An 18,402-nucleotide genomic window follows, 5' to 3' on the forward strand; every position below is an offset into this window, starting at 1 on the left:
TAAAAACTATCCAGCTGTATAAATGGATAATTTATTTGTTGCTTTGGAGAAAAGTATCAACCAACTGAATAAATGCAAGTCTCTCCAAATACTACTTTTACAAAATATTCCCTGAACAAGCGAAACTTATACAAAACATTATTAGGTAAACTGGCAAAGAGAGCAAATTTCTTTTAAGTTGAGAGCAACAAATATCAGGCTCTTTGCCACCATAAAAAAATATTAAATACATCTTGTGTCACTTGCTCAGCCATTATTTCTGTATCACTGCTAATAAACCTTGTTCTTATCATTCTCTGCAGTAACTCGGCAACCGCCTCCCTCTTTTGCAATCCATCCTCTTCCTCCACCAGTAGCACTTCACTCGTGTCCTTTTTTGCAGGGAATCTATTTCCTCCGTCCAGGAACATGTTATGGAGTATACAGGCGATCAAAACCACAGTTCTCCCGTGTGAAACTGACCATGTCTAGGTACTGCAGCCTTTGGAATCGGGATTTGAGTTCAGCAGCAGCCCGACGGAACACCTTCAAATATTTCTCGAGGGACTGATTGTAGAGCGTCTCCTTTGGGCTTCTTGCCGTGGGGTATGGTATCAGTATGTGACCATGGAGAGGGTATCCCAAGTGTGCTATGATGCAAGAATCCTTGGGTAACATTTGCAGTTGCAATCGGAGCTTTTCTATCAAAGCACCGGCTCTGTCCGTGTCGGAGCCCCTGCTGATCCTACAGTAAATGAACCTGCCTCGGCTGTCGCACGCGAGTTCCAGGTTCAGCTAAGAGAGAATGCGGGTACAACCCAAGGTGCCAAAAACTTTAGGGAGAGCATTCTTCGCTCCCTCCAGTCCCGTCACGCTGCAGAACCTTTGTAGGTTCTCCTCGGCTTCCTTTTCGACCGATCCAGGAAGAAGGAAAGGAAAGATGGGGATTGTTTAAAAAAAAAAAAAGTGTCCATATTTCTGTCCAATAATTTCTCACTGTTTAGCAGGCCCATTATGTGTTTTGTGATGAGCAAATTAATTAAATTACTGTGTGTATCCTCACACTGACCCGTTGGCCATTGGATGAGCTGGTCTTGCAGTGCTTTTCCCCCGTGGCAGAAGGAGAAGATCCGGTGGATGTTCCCTTTCTCCACCTGGATGCGTGACGACACGCATCGATAGCTAAGGCGACTGGACAGCAGAGCGAGGGACAGGAGGACTGCGTGGTTCATGGAGAGACAGGGTCGGCCGGGCCACCGGTTCCTGCTGTAGCTAGAGTCTGAGTTCTGGAGAATGTCTTTGATTTACTGTGAAAATTAAAGGGATGTTAATGAACCAACTCATTCTGTATTCATTTACAGAATAACAAAGTAGAATGAACCTATTCAGAAAGCACAAGGTAGCAATAAATCTGCGTCCTACGATATCCTACACTTACTCATAGGTTTTGTGTATATGTTACGTAATGTATAATATTTTTTAACACATAACACACAGATGAGCTTTATGTTGTCATTGTTAGTTTTTAAAATATCTGCAGTTTCTGGCTTCTCTACTATGAATCTGAAAACTTCACATGGACTCACCTGGATTGCGGCATTTTCTTCACCTGTTCCAGGTACTATCTGTGATCCCTCAGCCTGTGGCTGTTCAGTGTCTCCCATCTGTTGAGGTACTTGGTGCTCCGGTGGAAAAACCGTTCCAACTAAAACTCGTGCTCTTTCGATAAGATCACCTTCCGGAAATTCCTTCACGGCCCGGTCCAGGCGCTGCTCCAGCTCTTCATGAGTCATAGGCTCCCAGTCGCGCTGTATGAGGTCCCGTACAGCTCAGCCAGCCAACATCACACTATTGTACAGAACTGAGCTGCAGGACATATGGAGGCCAACTGCACTAAGTGTTCCTTGTTATTTACATTTGTCCATTTAGCTGATGCTTTTCTCCAAAGTGACGTACAGTGTTGAGATACTTGCAATTATTTACCCATTGATACAGCTGGGTAATTTTACTGGAGCAAGTACCTTGCTCAAGGGTACTACAGCTGGAGGTGAGACTCAAGCCTGTGATCTTGGGATCCAAAGTCAGTAGCTCCATCCACTACACTACCAGCCATTATTGTTTATCATTTATTTTTTCTCAGCTGATGTCTTTCAACTAGGACACTTACAGTGTTAGATAATTAACTTTACAGTGATGTACCCATTTAAACACTGGGGTATTCTTACTCTATGAGTTCAGGCTAAGTACAACTCAAATCCTAAGAGATAAAATTTGTCAGTCAACAATTCAGCTTTAAGAGGAGTTTCACCGAACCTCCCAACTAGCTTATGAGGTATTTCTTCACATTCACAAGGACCGAGTTTGGATTTCACGAACCACCCGTCTACTGAGCGCCGTGAGACCAGAGCCACCACGCACTCATCGCCACGCTTCGGCTTCGTCTCGTGCTGCGCAAAGTTCTCCATCTCCAACAGCCCTTGTCTGACAGTTTCACCTGTTATAACCTCAATGATCATGAGCACTGTTTGGACCGTCCAAACCATGTCCACTCATCAACTGTGCACCACTTTGTTTCCACTGTTTTCATTGAGTCTGCTGACTGTATTTTTTTTGTCTGTGTTAATGCTGAGTCCCACATGGAGGTGTCTTTTTTATGAGTGTCTGTTAAACACAGGGCATGCAAGAGCTATGAAAGCGCCCAGAGTAATTAATTTACATTTAATTATTTATCAGACACTTTTCTCCAAAGGGACTTCCAATGAACTCTATGTAGTGTTACCAGGCCACACACCTTATTCACCGCGGTGACATACACTGCTAGATATACTACTTACAATGGGTCACTCATCCATACATCAGTGAAACGCACACTCTCTCTGTCACTCACACATTACGGGTGAACCTGAACAGCATGTCTTTGGAGTGTGGGAGGAAACCAGAGCACCCGGAGAAAACCCACATAGACAGGGGGACAACAAGGAACACCACAGACTGAGCGGGGATCGAACCCACGTCCTCTCACACTACCAAAGGCCCTGTGCCACCATGCTGCCCAATTAATGAAGGCAAACTTCCTTGTTTTGCTGTGGTGTAAATAATGGTAACTGTTTAAGTAACTTTGTCCTTTTAAATGGGAATTGGTGATATCTTAGAATAAATAAGTATTAATGTTGGGGCTCGGGAAACGCATAAAAGGTTTTACCATTGAAAATAATTAATTAGCTCCTCGGGGGTCAACAAGAGCTACCTCCTCACAGTGACCCCCCCGGCAAAGTCCCTGGAGGCTAAGCGCTCTTCAAGTTGATCAAACTGGTCTCACTATAAAGATCTGTTTTTGATCATACGATAAATAAAATAAATAATTTAATAATTAGGTCCTTGATTTATGAGAATTTGCCTTGAATTTGCCCACACCCTGCAATTACACTTCACACTTTGTCATACGAAAAAAGTTTTTAGAAGGAAGTGCTTAACCTCTCCTCACCCTTTGGTAGCAGAAAATACACTGACATTTCAACGTGTATTAATAACTAAATCCTTTCAGTGCAGTTTTCGTACTGTGAGCAACGTGTGTGTTTGTCCACATCCACAGAGGCAGCGTGAAGAAGGAGCTGGAGCCCTGCGCGATAATATCCACGCCACCCAGACGAAAAATCCCTGCCCTTAGTTGTGCTCCACCATTTACCTTTTTCTCCACTATTACCTTCAGCCCGCTCTGCGGAGAGAGAGAGAGAGAGAGAGAGAGAGAGAGAGAGAGAGAGAGAGAGAGAGAGAGAGAGAGGCGACTCGAGCGCTTCGTCAGACCAGATTTTCTACAGCTGAAGATAATGTCGCACACTTAGTTAGTAATTTAATTTTAATTAGTGTAGACTAAAATCAAATTAATAAGATAATTTCCTAAACATTATAATTATTAATTCACTATAAAGACCTTCAAAGTCTATAAAGTTCCTGCCTGTGAACACAGCCACTGAGGCGCGTCGCGTTCGTTTCTGTGAGAGCTGTCGCGGCGGAAATGGAAAAGACGCACTTCCGGTGGGTTCGAATTTCAAAATAAAAGCTGCCCGACGGCGAACACCATCAGTATCACGTAACTGATGTTTAAAGGACGATTGTAACGTTTTGATTGATGAATTGTGTAAGGATTTTGCTTTGAATTATGACTGTGTACTGTTTGGGTTCTTCCGTTTTGATAAACACACAGAGAAACAGACTTAGATCATAAATTTATCATTTTGGCTATATATCATATATACACACAGGTCAAAATTTGCTAATAAAAAGCATATTTTCTTCTTTTCTTAAAGAAGTTAAACGGTATATTGACACTATCAAGGAATGTGATCTTAAGAAGGCTATTAAGATTGTTTCTTATTGTGATTTTTAAGGTCTGTAATATTTGGTTATTCATTGGAGTGTTTTATAATTTACTTTTTAAAAAAAAATTCCCCCTGGCTAGGTTGAGTGTTCTGAATTAATGTTCTGGTATTGTTTGTGTGTGTGTGTGTGTGTGTGTGTGTGTGTGATTTGTTTCATAATAATAAAAAAAAAAAAAAAAGTTACGTTTTGCCACTGCAGTGACTGACCGTGTTTGAGACACGGGCCGTAAACTTGGATATATGCACTGTATCTGATGAACGACATTATTTATTGCGTATGCATTTCTTCATTTGTCCGACGCTTTTCTCCAAAGCGATTTACTCTTTTGATGCAGTTCTTAAGGAAAAAAATCTGCCAAATTAATGCACATATTGCATATTATATATTAATTGTGAACTCTTAAAGCGGTACCACCTTATTTTTGCTTTTCACTTTAGTATAGAGTTTATATCAAAGACCTGAAATGATCCTGGAGAAAACTCTGAAATGAAGAATTCTGGAGGAATGACAGGAAACCACTGTCTGTGTGTGTCACTATCACCTCCTAAGCTGAGAAATTAAGAGAACTTAAAAGCACGCTTGTCTAAAAATGCATGACATACTAAAGCAAAAATAAAAAGGCAGCCACTTATTAAATACAATGAAAACACTGGAACACTAGTAAGGGAAAATGAATGTCCTATTTACTGAGAAAATGTTCTCAAAGTATAAAAGTTGAATAAACAAGTGTGATCAATAACAATGTTTTTTGAAAAAATGTTTTGTTAGCCATCACTCGCACTCTCCGTCAATACACCCTACTGCCAAATTCCAGAACAGTAACACCAGATTCAGTCTATTTTTTGCAGACGTATCATATTAATGTAGACATACTCCTTTCTTAGTCGCTTCAAACATTTGCACAACAGATTTTTTTCTATTTTACTTATACTACAGCACCACAGCTTATCTCCTTGTGAAAAGAATTAAGAATCAAGAACAAAAACCATCAATAATGTGACCAGATATGATTAAAAAGTTAACTCACTATGAAATATAGATGAATAAACTAACACAGGTGACACCTACAATGTTTAAAAAAAGAGTAGTCTTTATTTAACTAATACAGTTACAGGTTTTTACAATTTTGTCTTTTTTTTTTAAATCATGTGGTGTCAGACAATTTATTATACAAGAAACCCACAGGAGATGCCCCAAAGGCCAGGTCTAATGCAACTCTGAAGCACAGCCATGTTAGGAAAAGTAAATGTTACTAAAACTGCAAATGGTGCTGAAAGCCATAAACTGTTCATCTGGATCTGCAGAGTTCCACCTTATCAGTTAAATTTGAGCCCAAATGAACTAAAATAACTGCAAAACTTTTGAATCCTGGTCTTTGGTTTTAGTTGAGGGGGAAAAAGAAAAAAAAAAAGTCCAATTACAAATGTAAGAGTTTTTTGTCTGGACTTGCTCAGGGAAAATAATTGCAAAAGGGCACTCGCAGAACCAGAGCGGCATATCCGGATATAAAGATTGAAGGTGGAGGGAACAAAAACACCATAAGCCTCTACTGAAATGATTTTACAATTTTAAATGGCATCTGTGTGGGATTTTCCAAATTTATTTCTAGGAATAACTTTGGGCTATGAACAGCCCCATGCCTTTCAAATGAATGCGCAAGTTCAGGGCAGATCAAGCACAAAATAACCACATTCTCTCAATTCAAACAATCCAAAAAACAACATGAACAAACTGAACTGCAATTGTATACTGAACACTAGTGCACACGTGCACACACAAACACTCCCTAAGCATATAATGAACTCATTTAAATAATATACCAATGTTGTGCCATGTACCCTCATCTTTCCAACGACTGACAGAAACCCAGTGGAACAATTCAAAAATTTGTCAGTCATTTTGTTTATGTTAATAAAAAAAAAGTGAATTTGGGAAGGGGATAATATAACTTTAACAGAGGCGATAGGGAGTGATTATTCAGCAATGAAAAGTTCTGCATGTAAGTCAATTTACTCCCCACTGCTTAAATCACGGTTTCTTGAAAACACCCTTCCACTTCCTCTACCTTCCCCAAATACATACCATTCGACCCTCGACCCTCAGTCCGTATACTGTCAAATTACCCTCCCCTTCCCACTTTTCCCATAGAGTCCCTCCCCTCACTGCACGCCCTGTTCACTGGCAGCACTTCCGGAGTCCTGGGGCTTCATGACATCAGGGAGCTCCGGAGGGGTTGAGAAGGAATCGATTCGCAGCTGTTCAAAGACGTCATCTGACAAAGACAAACATGCAAACACATTCTCTAATATTGCAGTATGAAGTTACAAGTGTCCAGCAAGTACATAAGTATAGACATCTCATACACACTAGCCGAATGCACAACAAAAAAGGCTGAACTGCCTACAAAAGTCTGAATTTGACAAAGACTCAAGATTCCAAATCTGAGGGCCTCTGGATTTTATCAAATGCCAAGCACAATGCTTCTCACTGCCCAACAAACCAAAAAGAAACCATTGAATTTTGAAAACAGCTCTACAACTTAAATCATTTGGTCTCTTAAGCATAGTAATATTGTCACAGGACATAATACATCACTGCTCCAAAGACTCAGTCAGTGACAATTTAATGCTAGTTCAGTAAGCACTTTTAACAAGCTAAAGCAATAAACTAGACACACTATAAAGTGGACACACATTTGTTCTAAAAAGTGTGAAACTACAATTGAAAATGAAAGGAATAAAATGCCAATAATCAAAGGTATGGGTAAAGACAGACGCACCATTAATGCGGAAAGCCAGGCCAATTGTAGCTGGCGCCTGGGGTCTTGCTGTTTGATTAGTGAAGCCACAATCTCCTAATGTCTTACTGTCTTCCAGTATCTGGTCATCCTGAAAAAAAGAGCATCAAATCTATATTAAACAATTTTTAAGAATGTATTACATGCACAATATTTTGCAGTAGATAAGACACAGGGGTGTATAATACTTCAACATAAAGAATGCAAAAGGTTAAGAAGAATACTTGGAGGTGATAATGCACACATTTTATAAACACGTTCACTAAATAAAGTAAAATATACTGAGTAAATATATACGCTGAACCAATGAAGGATTCCAAAAACATCCTAAAACATACTGAAGCGCAGTATCAACCTTTTTGCACTGTAACAAGTAACTTCACAGCTTTATAATGAACAAATTATAGGACACGCAGTATTTCATTATAAAAAAACGTTTATTATGGCGTGTCCTATAATTTGTTCATTTCGGAAACGTCTGCAGGAAAAGATGATAAAGTTTACAAAACACCAAACTGAAACCAGAATCTATACTCGTGAAATGCCCATGTTCTGCCATCACCACATACTTTGAAGAGCCTCTGGTCCTCAGGGGGCCTTTTCAGGATGCCTTCCACAATGCGTTTCAACTCATACACCGTGGTAGATTCCTTGGCATCTGTGAAAATGGTCGTCTTATGACGGCGGATCATCAGAAACACATCCTGTGCGCGGCAAGAAGGGTTACAATACAGAAAGAACTGGTCAATGATGGACAGAGTACTAAAATGACCGCATTTGTAAAAACAAAAAAGCCTGATCGCTTAATTCCACCATTTTACAGGCAGGTACTGTCACATTCAGAAAGATTCGCATTGGGGACAGAAAACAGTTTTGTTTTTAAGGATTTTGACTCATAACATGAAGGCGCCCGATTGAAATCCTGCAGCGGTACGTACCCTGAAGCGATAAGGTAAGAGCACCACGGTGTATAAATGGGAGAAGGTGGTGATGTACCCACATGGACTAAAGTGTCAGCTCTACAATGAACGACTAACACAGTGATCATATCAGCTGAGTCACTAAAGCATCCAGCGGTTACCAGCCCTCAAAGTGACCATTAGAGCAGCAACAGTAGAACAGTGAGAACTAAGTGGTGGAGAGAGAGAGAGAGAGTCGACTAGTAAAGGTCACCAGCAGCAGCAGCAGGAGGAGGAGGAGGAGGAGATGCACTGACTGAAACAACTTGTCAAGTGTCACAATCAATCAATGTCGACCGAACAAATCATGAATTTCGACCCGGCGACACTCGGGTTCTGAACGGACCAGCTTTACTAAGACGAAGGAAGGAAAATAATATTATCTGCCAGCCACAGTCAGTCAGCGCAGCAGGTCAAGACTGCGGTTCGGCCGAGGAGGTGCGCGCGCGCACGCACTGTGCCTCGAGCCCACAGCTCCCTCCATTCTAGCATTTTCCACATCTGCCCCCACAAAAAAGACCCCTGAAGACACACATTTTGTGGCCGGGAAGGTGTCCCTAGACGTGCAGCACACCGCGGCTGTACGTGTTTCCACGGTTCAGTTAGCGAGCTAGCCTGTGTTAGCTGCACTAGCTAGCACAGCAAACAAAAGAGGTAAACGTTAACAATTCCGGAGTATTATCCTTCACATTTCCTTCCCCGCTTATCCGACGACGAACAACTCACAAATATCCAAAAGTAAAAACTGACACATTCGCTGAGGGCTTGTATTAATTTAAAAAGGAAGGGGGGGAGAGAAGAGAGGCTCGCGTCTCCACTCACCATGTCGCTCGCGCGGATGTTGACTAAGCTCGCCTACGGAGTACAGCGCTCACCCACAATGCACCGCGAGTCCGGCCTGGAGCGCCTTCCTGCAGAACTTTAGTGTCCGCGAGCGCGAGTGCGCGCGCCGCAGCGGTAGAGGAAGGCGCCCGCAGTCGCAGAAATCAACTTTATTAAAGCAGCTTTGCGTTGTTCTTCTTCAGTGAATATAAGTGTAATTAATACTGCACGTTGATAGATAAGTGTTGTCTATGAACTGTGACTCCAATAATTTAGTGAAACTCGTATCTGAAGAAAAGATACTAGACATTTGACTATGATGAAGTAAACCTTCCGCAGAACCTTTTTCCGTGAAGGCATAAATCATACACCGCTTAAATTATTTATTTTACAAAAATAGATGGGTGGGTTAAGATCCTCACTAAACAGTTCACCTCTGATTATACCGCTTCCGCGGCACGTTATTTCTAGTTTTACTCTCTCGTTGTACGATTTCCACCACCCCCACTAATTTATGATCCTTCACAGTTTTGTTCTAGTTGTTTATTTAAATGATGATTTTCTCGAAAGCAGGTTCCATTGATTTACCCTTTTATACAGTTGAGTCATTTGTACTGGTTTTATTGCCCAATTGTACGTTGATGAAGCCCGAGGTGGGATTCGAACCACAAGCCTACCGCGGCTCTTTTAACGGTTTCCTTACTGACTGCCGCCAATGTGTAATGTCCCAACTGTAAATTATCAATTACAGACTCCAATAAAACAATATATGATCTTAAACATGGACCGAATCGCTCATTAGGTGACGCCTTTCTTTGGGCGACTTACAATTTTAGACATATTTTTAGCAACTTCACTATGATTTTCCCATTTACAGCAGAGTATTTTTACTGGAGTAGTTCAGTCTAAACACCTTGAATCAAGGGTTTCTAAGGGGATCTGTAAGACTCTCGTTTTTTTTTTTAACTTTTATTGACAAAAACGACAATTCCAAAAGTTAGGATGATGGGTTACAACAAAAGAACAAGATCCAGATGTTACAAACAAACAACGCCATGTGGGATAAACAAAAAAAGATAAGTAATTAAGTAAATAAATAAAAATTAAAAACATACAGAAAAGAAAGAAAAATAAAAACTTATTCATCACAAACACAGAGTAAGATGACTCAAAGCAAATGATAATGAACCGAAAACCTCGTTTTCTGACTGAATCTACAGAACCGAAACAAATTAAGAGCTGTTTCTCAACGATTTTCACAGAATGAGCATCTGGTGTCGATGTCTTTTTTGAGTCTTTGGATAAAGCATTTACTTGGGTAACATTCAGCAATTACTGTAATTCACAGGCGACTCGAACCCGCTCCGTTCCTCCAAACGCAAGACTCCCGAGCGCGCCGCCGGAGAAGCAGCTCGTGACGTAGTGAGCGCGCGGCTCAATGCAGAGCTCCCATTGGTGAGAGGAAGGGCGTGCGCGCGGCAGGGGGAAACGCTCGCGTTTTGGCGCGAGACGCGTCCGCAGCGATCCGTCTGTGTTTGGACGTAACTCGAGTGGGGCGATGCGGCGGTATTCGAAATAGGTGAGTGTGTTTCGTGCTTCCAGCTGTGCTTCTTCTTCCTCTTCCCACAGAAATGGCAGTGTAGGAAGAAATAAGTGAGCTTTGTTTTACTGGCGTTGACAGAAGCGAGGTTCCTCCCCTGTCCGACTTCTGGGTGGGTCACGGAGAGAAGTTCCTGGGGCCGCTGAGGCAAAAAAATGAAGGGTACAAAACTAAGTGTGATAAACGTGTGTTTATCACAAACAGACAAATCTTCTTGGTCTTTACTTAGTTTGTTGGGTCACGGTTTACGTGTGGGTGGAACAAGCTGTCAGGTCACAGGTGGTGGTCGTGGTGAGTGAAACGAGGAAAATGAACTTGAGGTATTTTCGCCGGCGGCGGAGTGACACGGACCCGCTGAAAAAAAGTACTGCCATTTTTGATTTGCTCTTACTGTATTTTTTTCGTCTGAGGAGAATGTTGTCACACACTGCTGTACTACCTGTACCTGACAAGTGAAAACGGGTATTACTTCTAATCGCTCGCGGTTTACTGTGCTATGATCGATATGCTAATTGCATTTTATTAACGTGGGACATATTTCCCCCAGGAACTTAAATTTCACAGGATATAAAAGAGTGCAATATTGGTTTTGAAATGAAAACTGAAAGTAATCACTTAATGGCATTACTATTGGAAAAAAAAACACATTTTTGAGGGATCTGTGGAGTCAAAGTGATGATTTTTTTTTTCTCTGTGGCTTCACGTTGAAGTCGGTTGGACCGACTGTGTGTCCAGCTATTTATATACATGAGGTGTAACATCTTGTCCTGTGTAAATTGAATGAATGTTACCTTGTTACATATTGTGAGAACTGTCTACCAGCTGGGTCATTTTTGACCCCTGTTGCACACACATCAGCAAGTGTCTGAGAAAGGTGGTACACAAACCCCACTCCTCACAGTACTGTACTATCATGCCTTACTATATGTGTTTGAAGCTCTTTTTTGCAGTTTAACATGTGTTTCTTTAGAAAATAAAAAGTGACAATACAAGTAAATGTATCTTAATAGTTCCAAGAGAATTTCTGGGCTGAAGTGCTTTCAGAAGAGGTTGATTTTCCAAACCTTCTTGATGTCTGAGAAATTCCACCATGGATCTGGGGTTTGAGTCCCGCTTGGGGTGCCTTGCGACGGACTGGCGTCCCATCCTGGGTGCGTCCCCTCCCCTTCCAGCCTTCGCCCTGTGTTGCCGGGTTAGGCTCCGGCTTCCCGCGACCCCCCGTATGGGACAAATGGTTTCAGATGATGTGTGTGTGTGTGTGTGTGTGTAGTTTTGCTCTTTAAAGCTCTTTTAATTTAATATTCCACCAGAAAGTCCACATCACTTCCTGCAGTTTGAATTTTGATTACTGGTGTTGTTACAAAAATAAACATTACGCAGGTAGCAATATAAAAAAGTTATTTGGATCTGTAATAGTATGTTCTTTAACTGTATTTCTAACTGTCCTTTGACTTGCAAGATTTTTATGTTGCCTATCAGAAATACATATCCGGAGTTCATAGTCTTTAACTTTTCATAGTACTTTCGTAAACTCCTTATTTGCATCCCTTTAAAATTTGTGGTTAGGGAATGTTGAGAAGCTTCTTCTGTTTCTAAAGGGAAGAACCTGAGCTGGTGTCAGTCAGTAAATTGTGCTTCTTTTGATTCCACAGATTTGTTTGCCCGTGCCTACAATTTGAGCGAAGAGGAGCGGGATTGTGCTGTCCTCAGCTTTAACAAAACCACAAACCCTAAAAATACACCACTTTCTGAATCTTTCATCTACCCCCTTCCTCATTAGCACCTGCCTCTCTCTCTCCTCTGTTTCCTCTCATTTTCAATGATCCTTTATATCACCCCTCTGCTCCACAGTTTCTTCTTTCCCTGTGGCGTTAACCAGACTCGTTGACTGTATCCAAACCTGCGTCTCATAGTCATGTCAATTTTCTGTGAACCCACACTCACTGCAACCCCTCTCCCCATCCCGGTGCATTTCTCACAAGCCCAGAAATCCTTCTGTCTCAAAAAAAGGCGACTTCCTTTCTCTTCATCCTCCTCCTCTTCCCCGTCAGTTTCTTCACCTCATCTCCTCTCGCATTCGCTGCCTCCTCGACCCCCTTCCAAAGGGTACCCGCCTGTCAGCCGGCTGTTTTCCCAGCGCCCCCCATCCCCATGGACACCTCATTCACGTTCCCTTATCAAGACTCCACCTCCAGCATCGCTGTATGACCCAGGAAGACCCCAGTCCTACTTCAGCCAGTGCTTCACCAACCTTGGTTTGCTAGGGAGAGGCTCCTTTGGGGAGGTGTACAAGGTAGGTGAGGAGAAATGTTTGTGATAGACAGTTGGGACTAAAGGTTGTAATGAAAATGAAACAGGTCACGTTTTCTGGAAAACTGCTAGTTTGTGGTAAAGTGCATTAAGAAAGTTAAACCATTTGCTGTGTTTTTTTTTTTTTCCCTCCTCCATCATTTATGTTGTTGCTGCCTCAGGTCCTCAGCCTCCAGGATGGACAGCTCTATGCGGTCAAGCGCACTGTCCAGTGCTTCAGAGGCCATGCGGACCGGAGGAGAAGTCTGAGAGAGGCTAGAAACCATGAGCGTCTGGGTCCCCACCCTCATATCTTGGGCTTTCAGGCTGCCTGGGAGGAGAAGGGCCATCTTTATATCCAAACAGAGCTGTGTTGTACCAACCTTTTAATGTACGCAGAGGCCAAGGAGCCCAACCTGGGTGAGTCCCCAGGTTCATGACAGAAACGAATGTGGAGACCACTAGCAGAACTAGTGGGTCCCTAATTGTATGTCTTCATTGAAAATGTCTTGTAGTCTTTACTTTAAAATAGATGGGAGACATTCAATGTGGACTGTGTTTTACACAGACTGTAAAGTGGACCGTCCTGAAACGGTGGTGAAGTAAACCCATACCATATGTGATATGGGTTACCCTCAACATTGTCAACCTGTCTCTTTTAGTCAAACAAATGTTTTTAGTTTTGCATCTGATTAGGAAAAGCAAAAAACAGGTATATAAAAGTTAGGGTTAGCACATATTTAACTCTGGCCTGAAGTTTTACACACCAGACATTACTATTTTGTAAGTCAGAAGCATTGGGGATGTGTGATTCTTAACAAATCTGCAGTTTAAAAAGTTGGCACTTTAAATGGGTCTTCAGTGCATGACTGTACAGATGAAGTAACTGATGGGATCCTTTACACATATTTTTCTCCAAATGCCTTTGCTGCAGATGAGGCAGCAGTGTGGGGCTACCTGTGTGACTTGCTGTTGGCCCTGCAGCACCTTCACTCCCAGGGGTTCATCCACTTGGACATCAAGCCGGCCAATGTCTTTCTGACTCAGTCTGGTCGTCTCAAGTTGGGGGATTTTGGACTCATGGTAATACGCAAAGGAGAGCAGATTGAGGGGCTGGATGGGGAGGAAAGGGGGGAGGGGGAGGAAGGACAGGAGGGAGACCCGAGATACATGGCTCCAGAACTGCTGAGAGGAGAGTACAGTCCGGCTGCTGACGTGTTCAGGTAAGACAGAATACAGTGCGTGAACACAATTTTGTTTTTATTTATTTATTTATTTAATTTATTTATTTTATTTTTTTTTATTAACTTAAAGTAACATGTAAGTTCAGTTTGTCCACTACAGCAAGTCCTTTTCATTCGATGACCACTCATTCCTGAGTCAACTTTGGATAACTCATCTTTTGAGTCACTTGTACAGTAGTATACCATGGTACTGCATACCATACGGTCAGCAACTGTACATTATTGAACTGTATTGCACAGTATTGCTATTGTATTGTATTACCATATTAATGTTAGTAACATGGTACAGGAAATATCCTCACTGCCAACTGTTCTGCCAAAAATGCCCTTTGTGACATGACATTTAACTGGAGGGCCATAATCATTACTACAAAAATTAAGGTGAAAACACGAGCAGATATGGTGGAAATCGCAAAGGCAGTGTGGAGTGGGGAGCTGCTCTTGGTGCTGTTGGGTCTGCTCCCACTGCTGCACGTTGCTGTCGTACCTTTTCTGCTTCTTCACCCGTGTTTGATCCTTTTAGGCTCCAGTCAGGAAAAAGAAACCAGTTGGACTTTGGAGGATGCACTTTATTTGTTCAGATTTTGTTTAATATTCAAAAATTTAGGCTCTTGCTTTAGCTGTTTTAGTTGATATGGTTATATTTGATTAATAGTTGAAAACTGTTTATTCATAAGGGTATTTTAGGATTTGATCCCTCTCTTGTGTATCAGCCTAGGCGTGTCTATCTTGGAGTTGGCTTGTAACATAGAGGTTCCAAAAGGCGGCGATGGCTGGCAGGAGCTCAGACGGGGGAACCTGCCCTATGAGTTTATCAGCGGTAATTACCCCACCTCAGCAGTTTCTGTATTTGTAGCACAGTAAAGACTGCAAGTAGCCTGGTGCTGTGGTGTGAACGTCTGACTCTCCCCTGCAGGCCTTTCGGCTGATCTGCGCTCAGTCCTGAAGGTGATGCTGCTCCCGGACCCTATGGAGAGAGCCACAGTCTCCCAGCTCCTGGCACTCCCAGTGGTGCGACGCCAGAAGCTCAAACGTCAAGTTTCTCTCTTCCTGGCGGAGTCCCTCCTCATCCTCTTCTCCTTCTGTAAGGTAAGTCCTGCAGTATTTCACGTCGTCATCTTTTTTTTTTTTTATTTTAAATTCACCATGAATGCTGTGTGAGCTGAAGTTGTGTTGTGTGATGCTTCTTTTCAACTCTTTCAGTCCATGGTGTTGTCGGGGTGGGGACTCCTTTCCACTCTTCATTTTCCATTTCTGCGTACCTGGATGACAGCTGCACCACACACCCCCACCAAGGACAGCTGGGAGAATGATGTGGGGCACAGCATAGCCCATCCCAGCTTCTTGCACACGGACACAGGAAGCCTCGGCGAAGAGCTTGTTTTCTTCCCAAACGCGCTTGGATTGGACCACTCTCCCACCTCCTCTCAGAGGTCATGTTCACAACATTTAAAATTGGCTCACAGGTTTCTTGTTTTGTGTCAATCAGCTGATGAAATGTTTTTATTTTTTTTTAATCCCTGCAGACTCCAGTCTAAGCTGTCTCTGGGGAGTACCTCCACCCCTCTGCCCAAGATTTCCACACCCTCCCAGCACACTCCCCCACAGACTCCACGATTCACCCATAGCCCCATGTGGAGTGTCACACACACTCCTGGAAGCACAAGGTCTTCCTGTTCACCCTCTGCAGACGTAACGGCTCTTGCGCACAGTATGTCGCAGTCCGCCTCGTCGACTTGTGACGATTCGCCAAGCAAGGACCTTGGCTCCGCACACAGTCCGGTCCTGAACTGGGTGAGGCCGGAGCTGTGCCCGAGGCCTGTCTTCGAACCCAAGAACCTGCTCTCCTTATTTGATGAAGCAACGCTTGAAGGGCTGTCCTGAGAACAATGTGGCGACTTCGCACTTTGGCAAGCCACTGCTGTGTGCTTCATTGCACTGAAAAATGTGATTTGTGTATATAATTTCAGATTTCTGCTCCTTATTTGATTTTTTTTTTTTTTTTTTCTTCCCCCCTCCAGGTATTTTATGCTCCGGCTTGATTGGAAACTGTTCCATGTAGGATGTTTTGCTTGAATTTATGTAAAGACTTACTGCATGAAAATGTATTGTTCCAAAGGTTTAGTCATGATGTGACAATATAAATAGAGAACTTTTGGATAAGAGGGTTAATTTATGATCAGTAAAATCATGAAGGCCATAAAGGCACAGGTATGGTTGTGTGTTTACATACCTGTATGAGACCACAATGTGTTACTGAGAAGCAGTGAAAGGGAAAGCTACTGCTTTCACATGAGATGAATGAATCTGTGTCTCAACTATACTGACTGTCTCAGGGTGGAGAAAATTAATTGATGCAAAACCTGAATGACAAGTCTCTTGTTTATTATGCATGAGGGGTTTGAGCTATTGGAGAATTTTACAAATTTGTCTTAGCTTTTTTTAATAGCAAATATTGTGTAAAATCTGTCTTAAAATCTTAGCAAGTAACAGTCAAGAACAGATTGATTGAATTCTCACCCAGTGTCTCATAACATGTTTTATACTGGTTTCCTCGTTAAGTAATTTGAAATCCTAAGTCCATTTCTGGGAAAGCATCACCTAAATACACACACTTGCTGAGGCCAGCTGTTCCAAGTGGGGTTGCAGCAAGCTGGAGCCTAACCCTGCAACGCAAACTTGCTGTGCCACCGCACCCCCCTCATTACCTAAGTAGGTAAATGTAAACATTGTCTTAGCTATAGTAAGTGAGAATAGAAAAAAACATTTTTGACTGGTATGAAGGAAATAACAGAGCACTTCAGTTATGTGAAATAAGTGGTTCAAATGGTTCCCCTCTATTTTTGAATTGAAGATGTTATTGGTGGACTGCTGTGCAGAACAACAAAATTATGATATTCCCTAAGTTCTTCAGACAACATAAAACAACAATATAAAACAGACACAAATATAAGATAGTAGGACAGACAATAATATACTTTTTTAGTGCATAAGGCAGTGTTCAGCTCTGTTACATCTCTAGGGAAGAAACTGTTTTTCATCCTTGTGAGAGTGAATTGTCCTGTATCGCCTGCTAGAAGGGAGCAGTTTAAAGAAGGGGTGTGCAGAGTGAGTGGAGTCCCTGATCATTTTGGAGGCCCTGCTTTGACATCTGGACAGATAAATGTCCTCCACTGCCGGTAGATGTGTGCCAATGATGTTTTGAGCCGTCCTGATGACCTGTTGCAGAGCCTTCTGTTCTTCTCCTGTGCAAGGGGTGTACCATGCTGTAATGCGATACTCCACTGTGCATTGATAGAAGTTCACGAGAAGACCCTGGGGCAGTCTCGCTCTCCTCAGTCTTCTCAAGAAGTAGAGGAGAGCAGTCCCCAAGTTACGAATGCCAGACTTACGTACAACCTGTATTTATAAACCACTCCCTTACTGACTGGAAGGAGATTTTTTGTCACCCTTCAGTATCTAGCAGTGTGAGTCACCTTGGTGAATAAGGTGTGTGGGCTGATTACACTACATAGAGTTCATTGGAAGTTGCTTCGGAGAAAGGCGTCTGGTAAAAAAAACGTATGTAACAATCAAATGAAAATTGATTAAGCCTGTTATACTAAAAATTGGACTTACTGTACATACAATGGTTCATAAGAACAACGGGCGCTACTTTGCAACACGTATCAAAGCATTGCGCCTCTACAGCGATTCGTCAGCTCGTGGGAGTGTGAGCCCAAGGTAGGACAAAGACTGTTCTTTTCAGTCGGACTGTCACGCCCATGCCCACGACCTCGCCCGAAATCAGAGCAGCGGGGTATAAAGAAGCCGCACCTGCACTCCCTGGTTGCAGAGTCTCATTTGAGAAACCCATCTTTCTAGTGCTCGAGTAAACCCATGACAACCTAGCTGTCCTTCCAGGTCATTCGTTCTCACTCCCTCGTTCCCCCTCCTGACGTCCACGGCTCCCGACACTTGCATCGCCTCCTTGACAACACTGGATCTCCACAAGACCTACGTTTGTGCATCGATCGACCCATGCCTGTCCCCGACCATGAATCTCACCTGCTCCCTTGTGTACTGACAGTAAAGATCCTGCAACTGGGTTCACACACACACCTGCCTCAGTCTCCTGCCCGCTCAGTATGACACGGACCACGTTGCTGTTGAGTTTCTGTTGTGTGTTGCTGTATTTGGCTTTAATTTATTTTTTTTGTGTGTGTTTACAAAATACCTACACACTTTCTCTTTCTATCATAAATACTGCAGATACATTTATTATTGTTATTATTGTCATTACATCATTACATTGCATTATTATTACTGTATTGTTATATTAAAGATGTTTTA

The 18,402-nt window shown here is 42.5% G+C and overlaps 2 protein-coding genes and 1 pseudogene across 2 annotated transcripts; 1 reads left to right on the forward strand and 2 right to left on the reverse strand.

Annotated features, from left to right (window-relative positions):
- Window positions 1–17: 17 nt before the first annotated feature.
- Window positions 18–1,772, reverse strand: LOC114909212 (uncharacterized; annotated as a pseudogene).
- A 3,656-nt stretch (window positions 1,773–5,428) lies between these two features.
- LOC108919432 (elongin-B-like) lies at window positions 5,429–9,012 on the reverse strand. The gene is made up of 4 exons (XM_018727399.2): window positions 8,938–9,012; window positions 7,726–7,860; window positions 7,139–7,247; window positions 5,429–6,631 (listed from the first exon to the last, which is right to left on the reverse strand). Exons 1-4 carry the CDS (start codon window positions 8,938–8,940, stop codon window positions 6,519–6,521), a joined length of 360 nt encoding a protein of 119 aa, XP_018582915.1. The 5' UTR covers window positions 8,941–9,012; the 3' UTR covers window positions 5,429–6,518.
- A 1,415-nt stretch (window positions 9,013–10,427) lies between these two features.
- Window positions 10,428–16,677, forward strand: pkmyt1 (protein kinase, membrane associated tyrosine/threonine 1). Its single transcript, XM_018727184.2, has 8 exons — window positions 10,428–10,516; window positions 12,190–12,830; window positions 13,009–13,246; window positions 13,761–14,049; window positions 14,784–14,890; window positions 14,987–15,159; window positions 15,274–15,503; window positions 15,597–16,677. Exons 2-8 carry the CDS (start codon window positions 12,453–12,455, stop codon window positions 15,952–15,954), a joined length of 1,773 nt encoding a protein of 590 aa, XP_018582700.1. The 5' UTR covers window positions 10,428–10,516; window positions 12,190–12,452; the 3' UTR covers window positions 15,955–16,677.
- Window positions 16,678–18,402: the final 1,725 nt, after the last annotated feature.

Source organism: Scleropages formosus, chromosome 20 (assembly GCF_900964775.1).
Source record: "Scleropages formosus chromosome 20, fSclFor1.1, whole genome shotgun sequence".
Classification (NCBI taxonomy): Eukaryota; Metazoa; Chordata; class Actinopteri; order Osteoglossiformes; family Osteoglossidae; genus Scleropages; species Scleropages formosus.